The following is a 25,439-nucleotide window of genomic DNA, read 5'->3' as shown; positions in this document are numbered from 1 at the left end:
CAGTGAAAACAGAGCTTCCTGGCTGTTGAAACGTGGCAGCTTTTGGCTGTCTTTGTTTTCAGGGTCTCGCGGTAGCTGAGACCTTTGACCAATGGGAGCCGCTATTGACTACAGGTCAGATTCGGCCTGGGTATAAATGGAGTCCCCTGGGGGAGCCATTTTGAGCTCGTCCCCTGGAGCTGCACGCTGCGGTCAGAGGACTCTCCCCTTGGGTCAGGACGCTGCCCAAGGAAACTCCTCGAGGTACTTTGGGTTGGGACGCTGCCCTGAGCAGGTCCTCGAGGTTGAGAGCCCTCACTTTCTAGGTGAGTGATAGAGCGTTTTGGGTTGTCGTTAAACCCTAGGCTGTAAAGCTTTGTTTTTCGTTTTGGGTTCTCGTTAAACCCACGAAGTGAAGTTTACGTTTGGGGTTCCCGTTAAACCCCTAGGCTGTGAAGCTTTGTTTTTCGTTTTGGGTTCTCGTTAAACCCACGAAGTGAAGTTTACGTTTGGGGTTCCCGTTAAACCCCTAGGCTGTGAAGCTTTGTTTTTCGTTTTGGGTTCTCGTTAAACCCACGAAGTGAAGTTTTCGTTTGGGGTTGTCGTTAAACCCCTGGGGTGTGAGGCTTTGTTTTACGTTTCGGGTTCCCGTTAAACCCTAGGAAGTGAAGTTTTCGTTTGGGGTTGTCGTTAAACCCCCGGGGAGTGGGGCTTTGTAAAGTATTTCGGGTTACTGTCAAACCCCAGAAAGTTATTCTGTTCTCCTCTTGTGGACATCCGGATCTGTAATCTACGGAGAGCTGACTGGTGGTTTTATGGAAAAAATAAATCTATTTATTTTTTTAAATTGGTGGTGGGTTGCTTATTTGGAAGCCTCCGTAACACCTTGTTGATACAACCCAGCATCCTGTTGGCTTTCTGTGCCACTGCAGCACACTGCTCACTTCACTCATATTGAGCTGCTTGTCCTCCAGGACACCCAGGTCCCTTTCCACAGAGCTGCTCCCCAGCCAGGTAGATGCCAGGATGTGCTGCACTCCTGGATTTCCCAGGCGCAAGACCTTACACTTGTCCTGTTGAATTCCGCAAGGTCCTTGTTAGCCCACTCTTCCAGCACATCCAGGTCTTCCTGCAGAGTGGCTCTGCCTTCCAAAGTGTCCACTTCCCCACTCGCTTTGGTATCGACAGCAAACTTCATCAGGGTACACGTGATCCCATCATCCAGATCACTTATGAAGATATTAAACAGCATTGGGCCCAATACCGATCCCTGGGGGACCCCACTTATGGCAGGTTGCTGGTTTGCAAAGGAGCTATGTACCACCACCCTCTGGGTGTGGCCTGTCAGCCAGTTCCCCACTCACTGCACAGACTATTTGTCTAGATGCATCAGTTTCTCCAGGAGGAGGCTGTGGGGAACCATATTGAAAGCCTTGGAGAAATTCAGGTAGACAATGTCCACCACTCGTCCCACATCAACTGAGCAGATTACTGTCACAGAAGGCGATCAGGTTTGTCAAGCACAGTTTGTCCTTGGTGAATTCATGCTGCCTTTACCCAATCACATGCTTCATTTGACTTGTGATAGCCCCCAGGAGGATTTGTTCCATAACTTTCCCAGAGATTGAAATAAGATTGATGTCTTAGTTTCAAGTCCTACTTATGATCCATGAAGTAGCTGAGTTCTGCCTACTACAACTCCTTTCAACTCATTTCTAAAAAATACCTTCAGAATCTACACTCTGACTTGTCTAATTCTTACATTAATACAAATTAAAAAGCACCCAATTTTCACTTTTTTTATTATCTGGACAGGCACTCAATAATACTTTAAGATGACTGAGACATCATTCTTGTCCAGAAAGGTCAGGGAACAAGGCAGAGAGGAATGAGCATGTAACTAAAATCACTGAGATTTTGTTCTGACACCACTTCCTAAAGATAAGGCTGGTTACATTATGCATATACATTGTGACAAAATTAAACCTGTCCTGGGACTTACTTCCTAATGTTTGCATATATGACTAATATTATAACCTCTTCAACCACTTTTGGTGTATTTTCATCTTGATAGTTATAGGGAAAAAAAATTGCAACCGAAGAACGGAACAATCCCTTATATGAAAAAACAATAGTTTAGAGAAGAAGAACAGAAGTAATTGGGGCAGGCAGTTTGAAATAATGTAGATGCACTACAAATACTATTATATTAGAAGAAATACTAGTCCAAACTCCATTCAAACAGATTTTACTTATAATTACAGGTAACTTTCTAGATTCCTTCTGCATTTAAAGCTTCTAGACTGGGTCAGTTTTTCTACTGTTAGTTTATAAACCCTCCATCAAATTACTGGCATCAATATAAAAAAAAAAAGAGCAGCTAAATAAACCTGTGGAAACCACTAGTTGAAACCACTAGTTCTGGTGAGTATATTTGCAAGAGTAACAGCATCTTTGCGCTCATATTGGGGAACAACAGGAAGAGCTCTGGGCTTAAGCAATATTTCTACAGTAATGTGAATTTCTGACAAAATATGCCTTCAACTGTCTACAGTTTGATAAAAACTGTATATAACAATAACATTACTTTGTAGTGAGATTCGTTTTTTTCTCTGGGAAGCTAAAAAGTATACATTTATACTACACACACATGAAAAAGAGTACATCTTTCCCATACTGCATGCACAAAGAGCTTGTCTCACACTGGGCAGGCTTTCTAATCTGAATGACTGAAACAAGAAATTATTTAATAATAAAGTAAAATACAGGAATACCCTCTCCCAGATTAAATTGTTTATTTAAAAAACACCTTAAAGACTGCTTTGCCTCAAAATTATTTAAATTATTACTAGATTAAATACTAGCTTTGTCCTCCTAGAATATATTACTATTAATTCTAGGAAGCATGTAAACCATACAGAACAGTACAAATGATCACAGATAATGCACAGGAAGAGCACTGTAAATACACACCGCAGCAGTCACAGACTCTCACAGAGAGTTATTTTTAGTAAGAGTTGTGGCTAATAAACTTGGAATTTCTAGGCTTCTCTACAATGCCAACATTATCTGTGAGCAAACTTTGTAAAGAAAAACAAAGTATTTTGCCATGCGCTGAGTCGTCCTAAATAAAATACTGGTTTCACTTCTCTGGTGTTTACTATTTAAATCCTAAGGAACACTAGTAGACTGAATTATTGCTTTCAAGTGTAATACAACTACTGTAAGTATCTGTCTTTATTCCTGAAAAATTATGACACGTACTAACTTCAGCAGAATGGAAAAAAATACTCACCTGGTTACATGTGTCTGCTAAAGAATGTATGGCTTCTGAAAACATACTTGCAGAACCCGTGTAAACCCAAGCAAGTAGCTTAAAGAAAAAATTCAACCCATTTCTGAAAACAAAGAGAAGAAATAAGCTAAAGAAAATCAGAATATTTGGTCTGCAACATTTTCAGCAAAACTACAAATGCTGTATAATCATGCATTACCTGCCAGCAAGTGGTGAAACCAATTATCAGTTTAATCATTAAAGACTTGTACAGGGAGATAAGGCATACATATTTTCTGCATGGTTACTGTTAAAAAGCCCTTTCAGCTACACTTGATACGTAAAGATGTACAATGCAAAGTTGTTTCCAAAATTGTTAACTTCTAAGCAGTCCTGAATAAGTTACGCTTCCTGAAAACTACCATCACATTCACTACTCAGAACAACTAATGCCTACCAGTGGGAGAATACAAGCCTTAACAGTTTCCTTTTCTTTCTTCAATCGTTTGCCTCCTATACATCCCCTCCTAATACTGGAGTGCAGGGTTCCCCACTTCAATCTCAGCTTGGGCAATTCCCAGTAGGATACAAACGTAAGACAACAGACAGGAAGACAAGGCTATCATTAGGTTACACTGTAAAAATTATGTATTAAACTTTTCCATTAAGATGTCCAGCGTTACTTGTGAAGTCTTTTTTAGGTTATGAGCTCACTGGGGTAAGCACTGTGTTATGCTGTACGGAGAAAAGTAACTATCAGCACTGAGATACAAGTCTACGTTCTCACTTCAAACATTCATTATCAGAATCAGTAGGTTAACTACTACGATTCTATTGAAAAGAAAATCAGACTAGAGAATTCTAACATTCTTCTCTATCTTTTTTTAATATATTGGAGTTTATCTTATTGGCAATTTTTTAAATTATTCAAATGAAATTGTTATAAATAAGTATTAACAACACCTTGTAGTTCCATTTTTGAACAACCACATGCCAAGAAATTATGTTTAAGTTAGAGAAAGCACAAGTCCAGCCCCTTGCCATACACCAAATTTTATAGTTGAATAAATAACATTCATTTCCAAGGTAATCCTTAAAGAATTTCTGTGATTCTCTACAATTTTTAATTTAGTCTCATTACCTCATGAGAAGGTGAAGCATCACCATAATTTATAGGTGGGAAGTAAAAAAAAAAAAGCATAAGTTAGTGGATAACTCAAGAAGAAAGGAAGGCTTTGTAAGACTAAACCATAGTTTAAACTCCCTGTGTTAATTACAAGTTCTTCCAACTCACAGCATAGTGCATCTCTAGCATAGAAAGAAAATGAAATAAATTACAGTGGGATTCATGAGCATAGTCTCTTGACTTTTGTATTGTTCTTCTCAATGTTGTATTAATGGAGGTGACAGTTTATCTGAAGGTACAATTCAGTTGTGGGGCCCCCACCTGTTCAGATGACACAATAGGCACTCAGCTGGTATTTTATTTCACCCCTATTAATTCCGAATTCATGGGGGGATTTGACATCCTAGAAATCTAAAAAGAAACCACACTAAGATTTTCAAATGTCAGGCCCAGCAAAATCAATCTGTTAATGATGTTCAGTAAGTTGGAGACACAGGATAGGAAGATGAAGAGTGCTACATGGGAAATAATTACAAAAAACCTAGTGAGTCTACAGAGCCATCAAGGCTATTTGGTGTTTCCTGTCTGACTAGATGTTCACATTGATATAAGACAATAGATGAAAGTTAGTTTGGGGAAGGGTAAAGTCAGGTTTTTACTGCAAGTAAAATATGTGTTGCTTTAAAAAACAAATTCACCACTGCATTTGAAAATAATAAGCCCTATGAAAGACTAAATTCTGTTGAAAAAATACTACAAATATTTTAAACAGCAGAGGAAAAATAATCCAAAACCAGCAGATTCTGAGAAGGCAGCTAAAATACTCTGAATTAGCTTGAAACAAAGTTATGTTTTACGTTAGAGACGACCAATCGATAAAGTACTTTCTCTATTGTACTAAAATGAACTGAATGAACTGACTGATTTGGTTACCTCATTTCTACCTGTATGGACCTGAAACAGTAGGAAATTTTAACAGAATTTAAACCAAAGCTAGGTAAAGCCTGAAAAACATTTACTGTAATGTTTTGGACATCATGTCAAGAAATAACAAAAGAAAAAACCACGCATGATTTATTAGGTACAATTCTCTTGCTTATAAAAACTAGTACTTTACAGCATTTTCTAAGAAGCCTCTCTTCTGCACCTAGAAAATAAGCAGTTTCATTCAACATGACTGTTTATTACTGTACTCCAAAGTCCAGATAGAAGGCATTCACCAACAAAATGGGAAAAAAACCCAAAAGGTGTTGAAAAAGATAATCTTCCTTGATGTCAAAAGTTTTGTCAATTTTAGTGTAGAGTCTAAATTTAATTGGTACCTTTACAATGTACTGATACATGAACAGAATCAGCCTTTCTTTGGGGAAAAAACAAAAACGAAACATAAAATCAAAAATACACAAATGCCAAAAAGTAGATCAGAATCAATGATTCAAATCAAGGTTCCTAACAACAATTTAAACTACATTTAAAACATATCCAAATAAATCTATCCTGACTGAAATGTAAACTTGAAAAAATGAAAAGGCATTAATATTTGCTTTTAAATATTTATCATTCCAAATTATTTCAAAGATAATTAACTCAAAATCTCAAGATGTATATGGGGAACAGGAAATATGGAGAAATGAGAAATCTATATATAGGGAATTGCACCATCATGTGATTTACCACTTTTTATACTCTACCTTGCAGCATAAGATAATGGTCTAGAAGGAACTGGTCTGATTTACAAAACCATCCCTGCCTACCTACATAAAATATTTAGGCTTTTGAAGAAAGAACAGTAGAAAAATAAATGTCAACATTAAAAAACGAAACTGAAAATCCATTATGAATCTATGGAAAAAATCTTCTATTTGGGCTCTAGATTTAAGAACTCAATACATTTCATCACATCTATTTCTAAAGAAGCAGTGACATTACTAAACATACCTGACCACTAGTATTTTTTAAAAAGTATTATATACCATGCAAACTTTGTATTGTTTAAAAGGTAAAGCATTAGCATGTCAATGAAATCACTTCAACAATGCTGGACTCTGAAGAATGTTTTGCTAATAATATATCATTCCCTTTTTGATAAAAAAAACATTACCTTCCTGTCTTTCTCTAACAGCTTCAAAGCTTTTCCTTGCTCACAGAATTCTATTAACAACATAACAGTGTGCCAGTGCAGCTGGTCTATACCCTCACATGTGAATCTGTAGAGGACTCTGCTTTTGACTGAACTACATTTCATCCTCACTGAAGAAGCCTGAAGTTTGTGAAAAGCCTACCAAATCATTCCAACTGGAGAAGTTAAGACAGATTGGCCTTTCTTGACTCAAAACCAGAAGCCATTAAAAATCATGCTGGTGTCAAGATTAGGGCCATGAAGAAAGGAGCACTGATGGTGGCCTTGACTTAAATCTCTAAAAAGTCGTCAGGTATTTCATGGGCACAAGATCCTTTAACTTCTAAAAAAGCTCCACAAAAAGATGACTGAGGAATATAACAGGCTCTAAAACTTCTGCTGGACTGGCTGACTGGCATTCATCTATAAAAGTACCTAATCATCCAAAAGGTATTTATGAAGTAAAGAGAGTGTGATTTTATAGTAATGCCCTATATACAAAGCAGGAGGAAAGCTCTGTTTTCTCTATATCATTGTAAGAAAGTGTAGGAGGTGGAAATGACCATAGACCATCCCCTCCCCTTTTTTTTTTTTTTCCATTAGAAACATCCATACTAGCAGTTCTTATATGTTTTTAACTTAGAAAGCTCTGAATATTTACTAGTAGATTACTCAATAAAGAAAGAGGGAAGTTTTCAGTCAAAGGAGCTTTGTAGTTTTTTCCCCCCAAGCAAAAAGAATATAGTTTTGTAGGAAAACTCAGAGTTATGTCCTGCTCAATATGTTGTTTCCTGTGCCAAAAAAGCATTTCCTCATGTTTCTATTCTGCTCCCTTATTATCGATAGTATCTTAGCAAATAAATACCTTTTATAAAATCAAATTTATTTTAAAAATTCATAGATTTTATGGCAAGTAAATTTTAGCCACCATTTCCTGAGAGAAACTTAACACACTTCTGTGTATTTCATGCCAGAGAGTCTCAGTGTTCATTTGCTTTAAATCAGGATCATGAGTTTAGTTTTGTTTCATTCAAACTCATAAAGCATGTGAAAGGCAAAAACCTCCCAAAATATCCCCTTTTCAGTTGGAGAGGAAAAGAACTGAGTAACAGCAAAGAGAGAAGTGAGTTATTTTCTGCTGGTTATATGGAAGACTGTTGTCCTGGTTTAACCAGGATAGGGTTAAGTTTCCCCAGCAGTGGGGGGGAGCTCTAGCCGGGTTATTCAGATACCATGGGATGTCACATCCTGGCGCTTGGTGCACTCGTGGTTTTGTACATCGTGCTTCAAACTGCTGTATTTGGTAGCTATTTTGCTCTGTTAATTGCTATCACTATTACTGTTATTGTTATTGCTGTTGCTTGTTGTGTTGCTATTGCACTGTTGTATTAAACCTTTCCTTATTTCAGTCTTGGGGCTTTGTATTTCACTCACTTTGTGGGGGAGGGGCAGCGGCCGCGTGGTCTCAGACCCCGGCAGGGGCTAAACCACAACTGTTTAAAACATATGAAAAGCTTCCTCTCAAGAAAGAGCAAGAAAAAAGGATAACTTTAAATGCCTACCTCTCCACGTCCTTCAAAAGTTTACTTTTTCCTTTAATGAACTGTTTAGTCTGATCAACTTCAAAAAATTTGCTCTTCTCTGATCAGACGTATATTCTAACCCTGACCTCTCTATATTGATGAATGTATTTAGCCAAACTCTCTCCCCATCATCAATGAATAAACAAATCTATTATCTTTAGTTACAGAGACACTGGTATCTTTAGCTTGAATACACAGACTGTTTTCAAATCCAGGATAATAAAAATAAATTGTTTTCTACTTGCATAAACAAAACATTTATTTTTTCAAACTTACATGCAAATAGCTACCATTACGACCTTCCCTGGTCCCTTGAAAAACATAGCTGCTGCACTGGAGCGTGGCTACATAAAGAAATAAGAGATTATTAAAACAAAATAACCAGATATTGATCTCATGAAGGACCTACCATAGAAATTATTAAATAAAAACTTTGCATTGCCCTGTATTGCAAAAGTGAAGCTACAGTTTGAAGCCTTCTAATTTACTACTGAATGCTCATCCAAACTGCAGTTGGGTCTTACACATTTCTACAAACGGATGGCTATAAAAAGGATAAACAACCAACAAAGCCTCCAGCAGGGGCCACTGCAACCATAATGACAGGAGCCAGCTGTGCAGTAGAAAGATTAAAAAATCATTATAGCATAGCTGAGCACCTGGAATGGGTTTGCTTAAGCAAAGAGGAAGAGCCAGTAGGGCATAGAGCAAAGTGTTAATGTTTTGGGGTTTTTTCCCTTAAGAAACCTATTTCATTTCTTTAAATTAACAATATATTTACTCTACATGTTTATAGGCCATAGGTAAAATCACAAACACAGCTGCAATTTTGTTAATAAGAAGGCAACTAACTGAAAAAAAAAAAAAAAACACCAAAAAACTTACTGGTGGATTACATTTCCACAGTGGGAACCCATTTAAACTGGCATCATAACATCTGACACTGCATTACAACCAGAAATAGATCTGGTATATTACAGTGCAAATAAATCTTCCAATAATATTCAGTTAGTTAAGCTTATGCAACCGTTTCACAACTTTTTCCTTCAAAAGGTGTCATAGTACATCTTGTGGTATTTTTCTAGACAAAACTCTTAAAACACCTCTTACCTTAGTATTTCCAAAGAACTCCTTGTATTCCCTCAACAGCCTTTGGTTTCTAAATAGATCTGCAATACAAAATTGTTATCATGAATACATACTAGTAACCAGTAGTTTCAGGAACTGATGTCTTTTTTTTATGTAGCAGCCCACTTCTAGTAAGAGCTACATGGTCTATCTTTTTTTGTGGAAAAACTCCACTCCTGGTATTGCTAAACAGAAAACACATATTGTTACATACTCATGCAAAATGCTAAATAAAATATGTTATGATCCTATACATCATTTCCATTTCTACCAACAAAGGATGATACACAGAGGGAAAAACTCAAAATACATTGCACCAAATCCAGGCATTCTACTGCCCCACTCCCACCCCTTAACCACAAAGGAGAGGGCGAAGGACGTTTCAAAGCAAGTCTCTTAACATCAGTATTTTTCCATCCACTAATGATGATCAGTAACTTCAAAATAAACATCGGTACACTACAGTATCTAGAAGCTGTAGTGCTAGATTCTCCCCTACAAAGTTATACAAAATACATTGTACACAGTAATTTAAATAGATTAAAACAGACAGTAGAGTACAAGGATAGCCTGTAAAAAAAGGGAGTTACCAGTTCAAGTATACGACGTTTCAGTACGCTATTATGACTGAGTAGTATTTTTTTAATCTCATTTTTTGGATTATGTCCAAGAATTACTCTGCTGGTCACTAAAAATTTTGAAGCTACTGACTACACTCTCAGTACAAACACTTACAGGTACCTTAACAAGTGCCTGCAGCTCTAGCCTTTTTACTAGGAGGGTGTTCCAGTGGCACAACTGTTTAAAAAAAAAAAAAAATGAAAAGACCTCTAATTTTAAGGTGCATAATTGGAATAAGTATGTTGAAGCAATACTGCCTCTCCTGTGATTTTAACTGACTAGACAGATCAAAATCCATTATAAAGTACCGAATTGACTATACCTGTTATTGATAATACCAGCAAGGATGACAACAATAATTTTAAGCAAAAAGGTAACTTGGGGGTATTTCCCCCCCTTCTGAAGAACAAAGGTAAACTGAACTGATTTCAGAGGAAAAATAAATGAGTAACAGTATGGTATAAAGATCTGGACTGGTTCTAAATCTTTTCAAAATTCTCAATAAAAAAAAATCCAAACCTACTGAAGATATTAATTATAAACTAAAAATTGAAAGTCCCCCAAAAAGTAAGTATGACTACAGATCTCAACTGAATGTATATTCTTGCTATATCACATAGATGATAAATTATAAGATAGTAACAGACTATATCTGCATAGATAGTAATGTGTTACTCTAACACTACACTATAAAACCTTATCAGCACTTGCTAACTCCAAATTTCTATGCTCTCAATGAAATAAACACCATCTAGTAGATTTCTCACAATCATACTTTCTTGTTTACATTTGAAGTTATTTGAAAACTCTATACTCACTTTCTCTGTACCTGATCTCTGCCTCTTTACGACGTTTTCTTTCTCTAGCAAGAGCCTCTGGACTACCCCAAACTTCAAGAGACCTGCACAGAGTAAAGGTAATTTAACAATGGTTCCATTTATGCAACTTCTTTTCAGTTTGACTACATTACAAATGCCTTTCCTAAAAGCAGGACATCACATCATTCTTTCTGATAAGAAGCTATGCAGACTACTTTACAGAATAAAAAGCTGGGCACAAGGTGGCTGAGGACAAACACTTAATCTCTGCACACATGAAACAACTTCCAATGTTATATACACCATGTAATTATTACAATAATGAGGATATAAAATGTGGATAGAAAATGGAAAACATCATTGCCCTTTCACATTGTAAACCTGACTTTTAAAGGTTTTTTTCTCTCCCTCATATAATCCATTTTAAATGATCCAAACATTTTCCTTCATAAAAATGTTCTTACTTTGCCTCTACATCTGATCTCAGGTACACAGTGAAAGTCTCAGTGTCATCATGGGGGCTTCGTCGTTTAATTTTCCTCAGCTGGTCTAAATCACTAAGGAAAACAGACAAACGGTTTAGTGCAAGTAGTTCATATTTTTACTTTTTTTCATCATTTTACTTTTATGTCTGAGTGATCTTCCACAATTTTGATATTATTAATTTGCAGTACAAAAAAACTTAAGTTGTTTACTTGAGCCAAACAGAACAGATATGCAAACATGAAGCAAGCAATCTCTAGGATGCTATTGAAAACCACTGTGTTTTCCACACTCGGAAGTCCAAATCATGTCCTCACACTATGAAATACTATACATGGAAGACAAAGTAATAAAACATCAAATAATAAAACTCCCAATGATCTGCATGTAATGGATAATGTGCACAAGTGCTAAACAAGAAGGTTCATGGCTTAACATCTCTAAATGGAAATCAGAAGTCACATGACATGAAAAGTTAAGAAATTTAACCTCAAAATGTACACACCCAGCACAAGCTGCAAAAGGCTGGAGACAGTAAAACTACTTAGGGGAACAGATTTTCTGTGCTGAGCTACACATTAGGGCATCTATACTGAGAAACATCAGAGATTTTTTTTTTTATTTCATTTTTAGCTCAACCAATTATCTAGTCCTTTTTGCTTTTTTTCTTCTGGTTTTTTGTTGTTTTTTTTTTTCCCCTTTTGGTCAATCCAGCAAAGCTGTATCAAGTATTTCTCTGCACAACAAGTCAGTTACAGTAAAAATATGACAAAGGACTAAGCATAATTTGTCACTGAATTTTCAGCAAAGACCAAGTTCGATGACATACACTATATGTGAAAACTGGGGAGGAACTGTAACAGCATAAAAAGTTATAAACAAAGCTGCTGTGCCTTTAGATTTAATACGGGTCACACACATAACATGTATGAAATCTGACAAGACACTTCAACTACAGTGATACTCAGCAAGACCTGCTGCAGGCATGGCATATAGTAAAAGGCAGTTAATACGTATCAAGTAACAACAGTTAGGTTACAAGGAACCAGATTACATTTTATTCCAAATTACAGACCTCATGTAACATGAAGTTTCCACCGATCTTTTAGAGATGTTCACATCAAACCATCATGACCCCAAAATGCTGAAACAAGAGTTATTTGTCATTCCCCCCCATAACTAGCTGCTCTAGAGGTGGACTCCCCCCAACTAGATTTATGGCCATGTAAGTACAAATAAATTACTTTAAGAAGCAACTATGGAAACATGCAAACTAAGTGCAAGTCCCTAATCCACTATAACACTAAGTAAACAAGAACCAACCTCAGACACTTACGATTATGTATACCACAAAAGCATTTAGAAAAAGTTGTTGTGTAAAATCACTCTAATCACAATTACTTTTGAAGCACATACAAACAAATAAATATTCACAATTTAAATTTCAACTCAAACCCATCATACCTGGATTTAAGACAAAACTCATTTATTGCTCTGACTCCAGTGATGAAGTTATTCTGTGTGTATTTTGGTCCATACTCTCTTTTTTTGAGGACTGCTTTCACTTAAAAACAAAAATAGATAAGCAAGTCACTCATGGAGACTACAGCTGAAATTCAAAAGTTAATTCAATCTAGTGTCATATCACAATACCTCTGAGTGGAGATCAGAAAAACTTACAGTGAAAGAGAAAGGAATGTTCTTCATTGTGGAAATGAGTAAGAGTAGAATGATTTACCTCCAAAAATGCTACTTGCTAAATTGTCGTTCAGGGCTCTCAAACATCCGACACACTTAAATGCCACTGTCAGCAACTTCTCCGACTTTCATGTCAGAGATGGTGTTTGGCTACTAAGATAGCATTCAAACATGGCAATTTGGAAACCCTCACTCTAGCAACTGAAATGGCAACACAGAGCTTCATTTCTTTTTTTTCCAATACTTAACCAACTCCACCTTCTGCAGGTAAGATTTCTGACCTTTGAGGACCATACAGAGAAATGAGACAGACTCCATACGTCATTTTTCTCAACTATTACTTTCAAAATTAGCACACTCAGTATTGGGCATTTATAACAATTAAAAATATACATTCTTTATTTATAATGTTTTCTATGTCTAGAGGATGTACTCTTATCACATTAGATTTTCATGCACAAGGAAAAGAATATCATAGTATTCAGAAAAAGGATAAATGGAATTTTAAATTTATGCCATTATTTCCTGCTTGTCTATAGATACATAACTTCATCTTATTTTCAAGTGTAAGTCACTATACACTCACTTCCATTAAAAACATTATGCTTATTGGAAGAAGAGTTACAATTTCTGAAGGATATAACATTAAAGAACACAACTGAAAATAAAAACCTCAAATTCTGCAGATGAGAAGACTTAGGAGTACACATGAACTTCCTGCATATCACAGGATTTATGATTGCTATAGTTAGTCCAGAATTTCTCCTTAAGTCACAGGATACTTACAGAAAGATACTGCATTTAAAGACTTTGAGAAAAATCTTCCTAGAGTTCTACATTGTCTTATTTCTGAGTTTTCAAAGCTTAAAGGCAAAATCCACTGCTTGACACTCAACAATGCACTAACACTGCAGATATCAATATTTACCACACTAATCTGATTTGTCATCCAGTTTGAACTTAAACAATTTTTTTAAGTACTTGAGTAATCACATTCATCCCACAATGCTCCTGAGCAAAGGTGACAAAAAAATTAGAGATTTCCTAAAAACAGTCCATCATTTACTAAGGTTAGGACAGGATGAGAATTTTTAAACAAGAAGAATGCTTCCCGTCTTTCCTTATTTAAAAGAGATATATATCCAAAGTATGTTAACCTTAGCAAAAAAACTTGTGGATTTACCACTTACTAATCCATCTTTCAGAAACACAGGTAAATTTCATTAAAAGAAAATACTATAACCAATTGTACATTGCAGAATATCCCAACAATCCTACACCTAGTTCAAATAACTGTACAAAATTGGCAATAAATGTGGAGGAAAAACAAAAAATCAATTTGGTCTTTCCAAGAGGACAAAGCCCAATAAAAGATGATGTACATAAAACACCTTAAATAGCACAAATTTTTAAGATCAGTGATCCTTTAAAAATGTTATTGTCTTAGTAATACTTGGGTCAGTAAGTTTCTAAGTCACAGCAGCATCTGAAGACTAGAATTCCACTTTCTAGACACTGTTCTTTATATTCTTTAATACAAACACTCTTGCTTGTACATCTATACTTTACAAAGGCAGAAGTCTCTTCTCACTGAAAGATATATATATATTTTTACAATTATTTTAGTCTAATTTCTCCTATGTTGTACGTTCCCCCTGCATGCATACACTGACAACAGACCCAAAGAAACTGACATAAAGGAGGGCGACAAAAGTGTACAGAAAATATACACAGAGAGACACTGATCTCACCTTGTTACCAACAAGTACTATGATTTGATGTTCCTTTAAATTTGGGAAAAAATGAGAAAGAATTCTGATACAGTTTACAGCCTGCTGAGTCACTTTCACTCCAGAGATTTCTTTTTTTTTTGACAGAGATTAAAGAGAAATGGCAATTTCTATTTTGATAAAGTTATTTCCATACATAGAAGGCACAGGAGTTTTTAAAAGCATAATTCTCACAATACCATAATAAAAAGTATCAGAGTGAAGATGGAGTGAAATCAAGTCATGATAAATTAAAAACCTCAAAGAAACTTACGCTCTTATTTTATCCACTTATGTTTTTAAACAATGTAACTAAAGACGAAAGCATTACTTGTATTGGGTTTGCATGGCAAGGTTTAGGTAGTGGCGGGGCTACAGGGCTGGCTTCTGAGAGAAGCTGCTAGAAGCTTCTCCTATGTCCGACAGAGTCAATACCAGCCGGCTCCAAGATGGACCTGCCGCTGGCCAAGGCCGAGCCCATCAGCAACGGTGGTAGCTCCTCTGTGATATTTAAGAAGAGGGGAAAAACAAAAAACAGGAATTGCAGCCAGAGAGGAGTGAGAATATGTGAGAGAAAGAATTCTGCAGACACCAAGTCAGTGAAAGAGGGGGAGGAGGTGCTCCAGGCACCGGAGCAGATTCCCCTGCATTCCCATGTCTGACCCCATGGGGGACCCATGCTGGAGCAGTCCGTGCCTGAAGGACTGCACCCTGTGGAAGGAATCCACACTGGAGCGGTTCATGAAGAACTGTAGCCCATGGGAAGGACTCATGGTAGAGAATTTCACGAAGGACTGTCTCCCATGGGAAGGACCCCACACTGGCGCAGGGGTAGAGTGTGAGGACTCCTCCCCCTGAGGAGGAAGGAGCAGCAGAGACATGTGATGAACTGACCACAACCCCCATTCCCTGTCCCACTGCGCCACTTGGGGAGGAGGTCAAGAAAATCAGGAGTGAAGTTAAGCCCAGGAAGAAGGGAGGGGTGGGGGGAAGGTGTTTTAAGATTTAGTTTTCATTTCTCATTACCCTACTCTGATTTGATTAGTAATAAATTAAACTAACTTTCCTCAAGTCGAGCCTGTTTTGCTTGTGACAGTAACCGGTGAGTGAGCTCCCTGTCCCTATCTCAACCCATGAGCTTTTTGTTATAATTTTTCTCTCTCCTGTTTAGTTGAGGAAGGAAGTGATAGAGTGGTTTCAGTGGGCACCTGGTGTCCAGCCAGGGTCAACCCGCAACATTACTACAGGCACAAACGGGAACATTACAGGACTCAGATTAGGCAGTTCATGTGGTCAAAATATATTTAGAAGCAACACTGATTAGATTAACTCAGCAACAAGAAGCAACAGAGGAAGACTTAGAACAAGGAACAGGGGAAGATCAAGTATGAGATGGTGAATGGACATGCCTAAAAACATGAAAGGATGACAGACTGTGATAACAGATGAGAAAACAGATTAGTCTTTTCCTGACAAACTCATCAGTTTAAATGAAACAATTAAAAACAGACACAGAAGATTGAGTAATTAGAAGGAATACCACTATATTTGATTTTTCAGGAGTCATTTTCAAACAAATGGGTACCAAATAAAACTGACATACAAGTGTGTTTTAAAATGTTATTCACATAACTTGTTACACAACTGAAGAAGAATCACAGTTTCCTTACACATTTTTGACGACTAGCAGACAGCCGTAAATTCAGGAAGTATTTCTTTACCTTTTACTTGGATTGGCTCTTTAAGGAAAGACTGCTTTTGACCTGCATTGGTCATATCTTGTCCTGTAAAATAAAAATAAATCTCACTGTAAATATGGAAGTACCTACTTTTCTCTTTAGTAAAGAGTTTGGTTGGCACAGCAAAGTAAGAATATATCTTAATATTGTTTTTCAACCTGACAATCAAAAAACAATTTTTGCTAGATTTCCAACGTTTGAAACTCTCAAAATAGAAGACAGAAATAGTGAAAAAATAAATAACAAAATAAGACATTAATATAGCACTGATCTGTAAACTCCTAGCACCTTGTAGAAGAGCACCAACTTGCAAGATATTTCAGAAAGTATCCTGAATTTTTAAAAATAGTTTAATGGTGTACTTATAGTTTGGGGCAAGTTTTATGCAAAATTTAAGATGAGTAAACATAAATTCTATATAGTTTATGGCTGCTGATCACCCGAGTCTCAAAGGCTTTCAAGGTGTAATTCAATTTTAAGAGACTGATGCTTTTTCAGTTACAAAAAGCTAGGTCCTTAAAACACAGAGTATTTAAACTAAAATCCACAACTCTTGTGTCACAAGTTGGAGCTAGAATGAAGACAAAGTACTTCAGCTGGTTTTGAAATTTGAGGATACGACTCAATAAAAGCCAATAAAATATAAATTACAGTACTGTTAAGTGAATCTTACTATTTGGAAAATAATAAATTCCAGTAATTTCAGTGAGATTTCTACTTAGATATCAGAAGTACTACTTGAAAATACAAATACTGCATCCTTGTCTCATACATCTTGACACAGCTTTCAGAACAAAAACGTTATGATTCTAACATGTCAAACCAACATACCCACTCTTTTATGCCCTAACACTCTCTAACATTGGAGGTTTGCCACACGTCCACAGTCATTAACAAAATTAAAATTGACCTTATTGAAAGCGATATATTAAAAAAAATTGAAGATTTTTCAAGCAGGTTTGTGTTAATTAATGAGATACTCCTAATTTAACATGCTATTCAAATTACTCAAAGGTCAGATAATTCCTGAAGCACGGACTACATAACTATCTTTCCATCAGGCAATTAGTTATTGCCCTAACAGCAACTGAGGACTAAGGCTAATAACAATCCAAGTATACCTTCTTGGAAAAATAACACTTATAAATTCATAAAACTGATCTTATTACACAACAAATAAGGCTGGACCATAAATAACTATCATTCCTAAAACAGTCATCCCTATCAGTCATTGTTTGACTTGAAAACAAAAGCAAAAAACCCCTTGCTGTTCCTTTCCTTTCTTTTCCTACCTGGTTTAAAACACCAGACAGACATGATCTATCAAGATTCATGATAAAAAAAATTCAGCTAAGATTGCTTAGCAAAAACTGAGCAGTAGCTTCTTTTCAGAAACTGCGGGCAACCATTTCTGTCATTAAAAGAAGTATCACCAACACTGTTTAACAAAAGATTGGGTCATAAGATTTCAGAGGGCGGGGGGAAAGGCACAAAAATATAGAGATTCATATCTATGCACAGAAATCTATGTACATCAAGTATGGTTTTAAAGTTTACTACCTTAGCCTAGAGACTGGACAAAATCACAGTGTATCGATGAAGAAAAACAAAAATACAAAATACTTCAATTCACAATAACTGTCTTTCAGTCAAGCAGAAGTTGATATGATAGAACCTTCAAGATGAATACATTACTATTTTCAATGTCATATTAACATGAAAAGCATTTCCCAAGTTTACTAATAAAGAAAGGGAGGTCCAGAAGAGATCCACGATTTGCTAATTATTTAAGTTACTGGAAAAGTATGGCAATCTTTACAAATATTACATTACCTTTACAGAATTCTATCAAAATATCACGTTTTTTTAAATAAACAGTAGTAATATGTCCATAATGCATAAGAACATTCTATCTACTAGGCCCCAGAAAACAACCCCTATATGAAGCATGCATATAACAATATGCACTCCAAAATAAACTTCAAAGCAATCATTCATCTATGCACACCTCTAGGCTGCAGTTTCCTATACACTTGCATACATCAGTCCCCACTCTCAACAAAAGGTAAGTGTCATGGTGCCCATGTGGCGCAGTTCTGCTCAAAGCTTACTATGACTCAAGGCTGTGCTGCCACGAAGGGCAGCATTTCTCCTCCAGCCATTTTAGAGACAGGGGCAGGATCAGTTTACTGATTCATCCTACCTCTACCCTAGCTCTGCAAAACAAGAAAGCAATTGATTTTTCACAAAACAGGCCTAAACGTCACTAATACCAGCACAAGAGAGGGAATAATCAGATAGGGTGGGAGAAAGTGGGAACACCCCTTCTGGTAACAGTCAACAATTATATAAACTTAAGACAATCATGAAAGCAATAGTGCTAGACTATTTTCACATGTCCGATTTTTAATACCAGTAACCGCACATTAAGAACTCAGAAAATATCAACAACTACAATTGGCCCTACAGTCTTTCGCTGTATTCAGGATTCTTCTGCAAGAATCTCACCCTCCAGCAATCATCTTCCCAAGAAACTTGAAATGGTCTAAAACCCAATCACAGACTTAAGAAGTAATATCTAATTGTTACACTTAGAACAACATTTAACATTTACTTTTGTACTTCCAAACATCAGAAAATACTCTTAGCTGGCTAATTACTAACTTTTTTAAAGACTGCTGCAAGTCTCAGGAATTTACAAGCTACTGAAGAAAGAATGAATACCTGCTAAACTGACAATGAAGAGAAAGAAATTTTCTTTAGTAGACCGTTTAGTTTTAGCCAAAAGGACACAGAAAGAGAGCTTTCATTTTAAAAAACATTTGTTATCTATTAAGCATGGTAGTCTTCCAAACACGTACCCGTGCAGTCCTACGCTTAATAAGCAGAAAAAACGGAGGATGCTATGATGAAGCAAGGACAAGACAGTTCTGAATTTCACAAGCACCTAACTAGCACAAGATTGACAATCAAACTGAACAGCAAGAAGGGTCAGGTTATATCCATTATATCAAGTATTTAATGTGAATGCTGCAGTTCTGAAAACTGTCAGATTAGAAAGCTCTAGCAGATGACATAGCTCAACCTTCTTTACCAGTCATCTATAGCCTGACCTGGAGAAGTCACAGTGCCCAGTATTCACACTCATTCAATCTTTATCACTAGTTCATTTCACACAACAAGCCTGAAATACTACAAGAAGAATTCAAGTAAGCAAGCAAAGCGGTGAAAGACAAGTAATACATTCCATTTCTTATCCCTTAAATTACCTAATCCCTTCTAAAATCCACATTTTATAATCATCACTTTAAATGTGATTAAACTTAAATCCTTTAAATACTGGAATGACAAAGAAATAAATTTCACCATTCCTCCCTGTTTTTGAATTTGAAATTTACATATAGATGCCCACAAGCAACAAATATTAAGAATTCTGCAACCATAATATCACACAATTGAAAAAAAAAAGTTATCCATTGTTAAATACATACAGTTTTTACATTTATATAAACACTCTTTATTTTAGCTTAGTACTACCTGTTCCAACTTTATGCAGGGTTTCTTCAGGGGTTGATCTATTTGTATCTTCTGATCCAAGATCTTTTTTCTGACCATTGGAGGTATAAACTCTCACTTGACTCATCAACTGCACAGGGAGACGATTGCATGGTAGAATACAAGAGAGACTCCCACTTTTCATTGAAGCTTGCCATCCTAACAGGGCAGAGGAAAAAAAAGATGTTTCGAGAAGGGAAAGCGGTCCGGCTAAACCAGCATAAGTTACACTACAAAACCATTAGCCAGTGTTGTCGTTTCATTTCACTCTGTGTATACTCTGTACAAACCACAGCTTATCAATTAAGAAAAACTGAACTGTATGCATTGCATTACACATTAAGAGCAACTTGCTATAGAAATTATGTAGAAAAGCACACAACACTGTATAAAACATTTTATACAGAAGAATCTTATATTTTGCAACATTTACAACAGACGTGTTACAAGATAAGCATGTAAAAATCCTACTGAGAAATCACCCTGGGCAGACAATCTTCAATTTCAAAATACTAGCCAAAAGTAGAGTTGTATGCAGTACAGGCCAACCTGCATTAGCAAACAGTTTCTTTTAGGCAGCACAAACACTTCTGTAGAGAGGGTATATAACTCCTCCAACCAGAAGTGCAACAGGCAAACTGGCTGCTTTGGAAAGCACTCATTAAAAGAATTAAAAAAAAAAAAAAATTAAGCAGTGCTGGTAAATCAAGTCATACAAAGTATGACTAACCATATACGAACAACACACCTCTCACAAAATGATAATATTTCATAAAACTGTTTATTGTATAAAAGTCTCAGCAGCTTTCATCTTAGCCCTCTGCAGTACTGAAGCATCTGCACATGTGCATGCACTGACTTGAACCTTACAGAAGAACAAGTTAACCAAAAAAAAAATCAGAGAAGCTCTTATTGACTATTAGTTGTTGCTAACATGACAAAAGCCCAGAAAAATCAATTCAACACAGCTCAGTGAACTTAGTGATTATGACTCATAAAACACTACAATATATGGCACAAGATGAGCTGTGTTGTTTCCTAAACTTTGGGGATACTGGAGCAGTTGAGAAAGGGAAACTTAATCTACACGTTTAGAGGGCGTTTTTCCTATTAATCCATACATACACAAGAAACCATTAATGGGTATTTGCTGCAATTCACCCATAAGCGACCACATGAAGAGGGACAAAAGCGGTCAGAATTTAAATTTCATGGGACCTGTGGCCTAAAGGAAAAGCCAGGGCTCACACCTCAGACCTGTATAATCACGTAAAACCACGCTTCATTTTATATAATTACTGCAAATTTCAACCCCAACGCGGGGATGACGTATGTTTTACGTAAGACTGGGGCTGACAGGGCAGCAGGGCCTACGAAGGGCGCGGGAAAATAGCCACGGTGAGGTATTAGGCTCGTCAGGATACGCCTCGCCTACCGAGGCAGCTGCGGCTTGAACGTTTTTCTTCTTTTGGAACCCGCCACGCGGAGGGCAGCCCGCGCCGTCCGGCGGCTCCCGGCCCGGGCGGTGCCCACAGCCGGGGCAGTGCCCCACAGCCGGGGCAGTGCTCCACAGCCCGGGCGGTGCCCACAGCCGGGGCAGTGCCCTTCCCGCCCCTGCCAGCGTCGGCACCCGCTTTTCCCCACGCGAGCACGCTGCTTGATCACAGCTTCCCAGGAGACCCGAGCAGGGCAGGCGGGGGTGCGCCGGCCCGGCCCGGCCCTGCCTGCGCCGGGGCGGGGGTCAGTTCCCGGCAGCCGGCCGGCGCGGCGCAGCGGGCCGGGCCCTGAGGGACTCACCGTGGCAGGCGCGGGAGAGCGGCGCCGCCTGGCACCGCAGGTAGAGGCGGTAGAGGCCACGGCAGCCCCGCCGCTGGGCGGCCAGGGCCGGCATCATGGCGGCGACCGCACGCAGAGCCCGGCCGCTGCCCGCCGCACGCCAGCGGCCGGCGAGCGGGCGGCGATGCGCATCGGAGAAGCCCGGCGCGGCTGCGGCGCGGGCCCCGCTGGCCCCGGGCGGCAGCGGTAGCCGGGAGGCCGGCGGTGGGCGGCGCCGGGGCACCCGGATGTGCGGAGGCAGCGCGGGGCCGCCGGGCGGGCGCGATGCCCAGCGGCCGCCGCTGACGCACCCGCCCCTCCCGCTGCGCCTGCGCGCGCCGCCGCGTCGCCTCAGCGTCTCGCCCGCCTCAGGTCCGCGCCCGCGGCCGGCCCCGGGAGGGGCGGGGCGGGCGGCGCCGGCGTTTAGCTGGGAACTGCTCATTTGACGCTCGAAGTAAGAGCGTGTGTGTGTAACGTGTGTAAATCTGTTAGCACAGGTAAAACCAGGTAACAGTGTTTTGGGAGATAAACATCTTGCAAGCATGTTTTAATGTTATGTGAAAATACTCTTTCCCCTACCTTAAGATCTCCCCTAAAATGTGCTTCCTGGCTCAGCGCTGATAAAACAATATACACCTAATTAATCTAATAATTAATAATCTAATAAACACCTATTTCTTTCTCCAGAGAGCGCCCTGCAGATCACGCGGTCTGAGGGTTGTGATGTCTTGTAGCGATCCCAGCCCTGCTGTGGCACTTCAGCTCTCCACGCCTACCGTCTGGCTCAGGACCATGCATGTAATTAGTCCCACTGGCATCCGATTACACTTTTATTAAAAAAAAAGCATTTGGGCAATTGTTACATTTTTCCAGAACAGCTTTGGTATTAGGTTACATGCCTCTTGACAAAACATCTCTGGCTTCCTCGTCTTCATTTGCACACTGGGAGGAACACAGGAGCTCACCAGAAGTTAGCTTGGCAGGGAATTTGGATAATTAATGTACCTGATAATCCACAAAGCATTTGATCACTGAGAGTTATTACAGTGCCTTGTCTTGAACATACCCAATTAGATTTTGAACAAGGTTTGCTGGCACATAACTTCTTTACCAGCCAGCTAGTGATTAGCATTGCCAATACAAGTTTTCCTAGAAGGCCAAGGGAGGCAGATTGAAGTAAAATACTTGCCTAAAATAATTAACATCCATCTTCCCAGTAGTCCAATCACAGCCATACCAGGTGAATCAGGAATATTGCAACAGATGCTGTATCATTAAGTACCAAATGTACAGCAATGGAGTTAAAGAGGTCAATTCACCAATTTTACTTGGGGTCTAACATGCAGCTGATGTATGTTTTGCTGTCTACTTGTTGTTTTGGCAAGAGGCTAACAGTAAAAAAAGAAACATGAGGTTAACAGAGTTCCCTTTATTTTTCCTGCATAAAGATGTCTGAAAGAATATAGAAATTATTGAAAAATTTGTAATTCCCAAAGTCTCTACTATATTCTGGAAGAAATGCTAACTGTTCCATCACTTCTAAAAATATTTTTCTTTAGGTTTATCATTTCCTATCCAAAACCAAATGGAATTACTAAACTATTTCATATTATTTTATCCAGCTGAGTAACTGAATTTACACTGTCTGGTTGTGTTGTTGTAAATATGAAACAGGAAGGAAAATAATAAAGCTGGAATACCACAGACAAATTAATAGATACTGCCGGTGTGGCCGTCAACCAGGATTTACATGATCAAGGGCTCTACATGAACCTTTCTACTGATAAACACTGAAACCTGAGGAAGGAGGCAAAGAACAAGCAAAAGAGCATCAATAACAGCCTCTTCAGCATGGGACAGCCAAGTACATAAAGCAATTGGTAATGAATTACCATGCTTCATGGCATGTAGCTGCAGCATCCTAAGATAAAAATCTCAAATCTTTATTTACGAGCATCACACCCATTAGTTATCAATAACTAGCAACAAATAGAGAAACACCCCAAATGACTGGGAACTGTTTATGTATTTCAGCACATCCAAACTACATTAAACAACTTTTTGTCTATGGTAAAGACTACTATATATAGCTATAGCAAATAGGTGAGATCTTGTTTCTCCTTGAGTGGCAACATTTTCATTCAATATAGTTGGAATTGCATCCTAAGGTATAATTTTGAATAATCATTATTCAATAGATATTTTAAGCCCATATTTCATTGAATTGTCAGTTTAAATAAAAATTGAAAAATCTCATTCACATTCAAGTTGCTAAACTCTGACCTGATTAAAAAAACTATTATTTATATATGTCATGCTTGTACGGGGGCTTCTGTGCCATCTGAACCTCTGCCTAGGGGACAGAGGTTGCCCATATACCTATCACATGAAGATCTTGATATACTGCTTGTAAGAAATGGGAGGCTGGCTACCACATCAGGGTAATTTCCTCAAGCATCCTTGTGCAAAAACTCTAGAATGTTGTTGTATAAAGCCTACCTTGCCAGTAAAAAAAACTTATAAGGTTAAGTTGCTTTACCAGGTCTTCAGGAAGAACGTATACTGTGTGGGTACAACCTTTTAAGATTTAGAACCTGTTTTATGAAGAAACTTGAAGTTTCTTGATCTGTAAGCAGTTCTAAGTAAAGACAGGTGAGTGGATTGAAATATAGACCTTTGGTAACATTTTAACTTGTTCCTGTTTATTTAAAATAAGTGACTGACTGGATTATTCAATCTACAACAGTACATCATGATGAAATTCTCCAATGCCACTGCCTAGCAAGAATGCTGATATGTAAAGGCTGAAACACAGTGAAGGACTTTAGTGTTCCTTATATGAGAAATTATGTAATATAAAGCCAATTTGAATACTTTTGAATCTGAAATTCATTAAAGATTTCAAGTTCATACAGTGACGGAGACTTGCAATGTCCCCAGATCAGCAGCATGAGCTGAGGTAATGACAATATAGTTTAAATTACTCTTTGGGATTCCCATAATATCCTGCCTTGTGTCTTTCACACAGCATAGCAAGGTTTTTAAAATGGAGACTGCTTTGATTTTGTACCTTTTTATGATCCTACGCATATATTGTTAACACTAAGCAAATACAGACTGACAGTTCAAAAAAAAGGCGTGAATACATTAAGTGTCCAGTGATCTCAAACAACATTTGCATTTTTCAGGTAAAATAAATTAACAGAAAAAGAGAAAAATATTAATAGCAGGCAGGCACATGAGGAGAATGACTCTTCCAAAGCACAAAATGGTGAATCTACAGAAGTCTGCATAGCACCACTCAGTCACATACATCTGTAAACTTATTTCATGGTCACTGGGTCAAAGATCAACATAAACTAGAAGTAAGTATCTTTCATTTCCAGCATGCAGATAAGTGTTTTCAATTATTCACATGCAGTTCATTCACCTGAACACCAGCAGAGTCATCTTCAGTTTCTTGAACTGTGTGCAGCAGTGCTCCACCAGCCCTTTCAGCCCCAGCAGCAGCCAGGCAGCTAGTGACCTCCTGCTGCTGCTGGAGCAGCTTGCAGTCCTCTCACAGCACAGGCAGTCAACCCCATCCCTTCCTTGGGAACCCAGGTGACACATGCCAGATCCTCTGGGGGACTAAGCTGACAGCAGTAACACAGAATCAGTTGAAGTGGGATTACAATAAAGCAGAAGGAGGGAATTCCAGACGAGAGAAAGGGTTTCACAAGAGCAGACAAC

General features: G+C 38.1%; 1 protein-coding gene across 2 annotated transcripts in view; it reads right to left on the bottom strand.

Moving 5' to 3' along the window:
- The window catches only part of SLC30A9 (solute carrier family 30 member 9), a 49,853-nt gene extending 27,866 nt beyond the window's left edge, over positions 1–21,987 (bottom strand). The window contains exons 1-9 of one of the 2 annotated variants that reach the window (XR_012623062.1): positions 21,690–21,987; positions 19,875–20,051; positions 16,320–16,382; positions 12,596–12,695; positions 11,113–11,205; positions 10,649–10,731; positions 9,192–9,250; positions 8,358–8,425; positions 3,275–3,377 (exon numbers count right to left, since the gene is read on the bottom strand). Coding sequence is in view for 1 of the 2 variants with exons in the window: in XM_074822423.1 (XP_074678524.1) it covers positions 3,275–3,377; positions 8,358–8,425; positions 9,192–9,250; positions 10,649–10,731; positions 11,113–11,205; positions 12,596–12,695; positions 16,320–16,382; positions 19,875–20,051; positions 21,690–21,786 (843 nt within the window). In the remaining variant the exon portion in view is untranslated. The remainder of the gene's footprint in view (positions 1–3,274; positions 3,378–8,357; positions 8,426–9,191; positions 9,251–10,648; positions 10,732–11,112; positions 11,206–12,595; positions 12,696–16,319; positions 16,383–19,874; positions 20,052–21,689) is intronic. The other variant, XM_074822423.1, reaches the window with a different exon arrangement.
- Positions 21,988–25,439: the final 3,452 nt, after the last annotated feature.

Source organism: Strix aluco, chromosome 4 (assembly GCF_031877795.1).
Source record: "Strix aluco isolate bStrAlu1 chromosome 4, bStrAlu1.hap1, whole genome shotgun sequence".
In the NCBI taxonomy this organism is placed as follows: Eukaryota; Metazoa; Chordata; class Aves; order Strigiformes; family Strigidae; genus Strix; species Strix aluco.
This window is presented reverse-complemented; position numbering and strand designations above follow the sequence as displayed.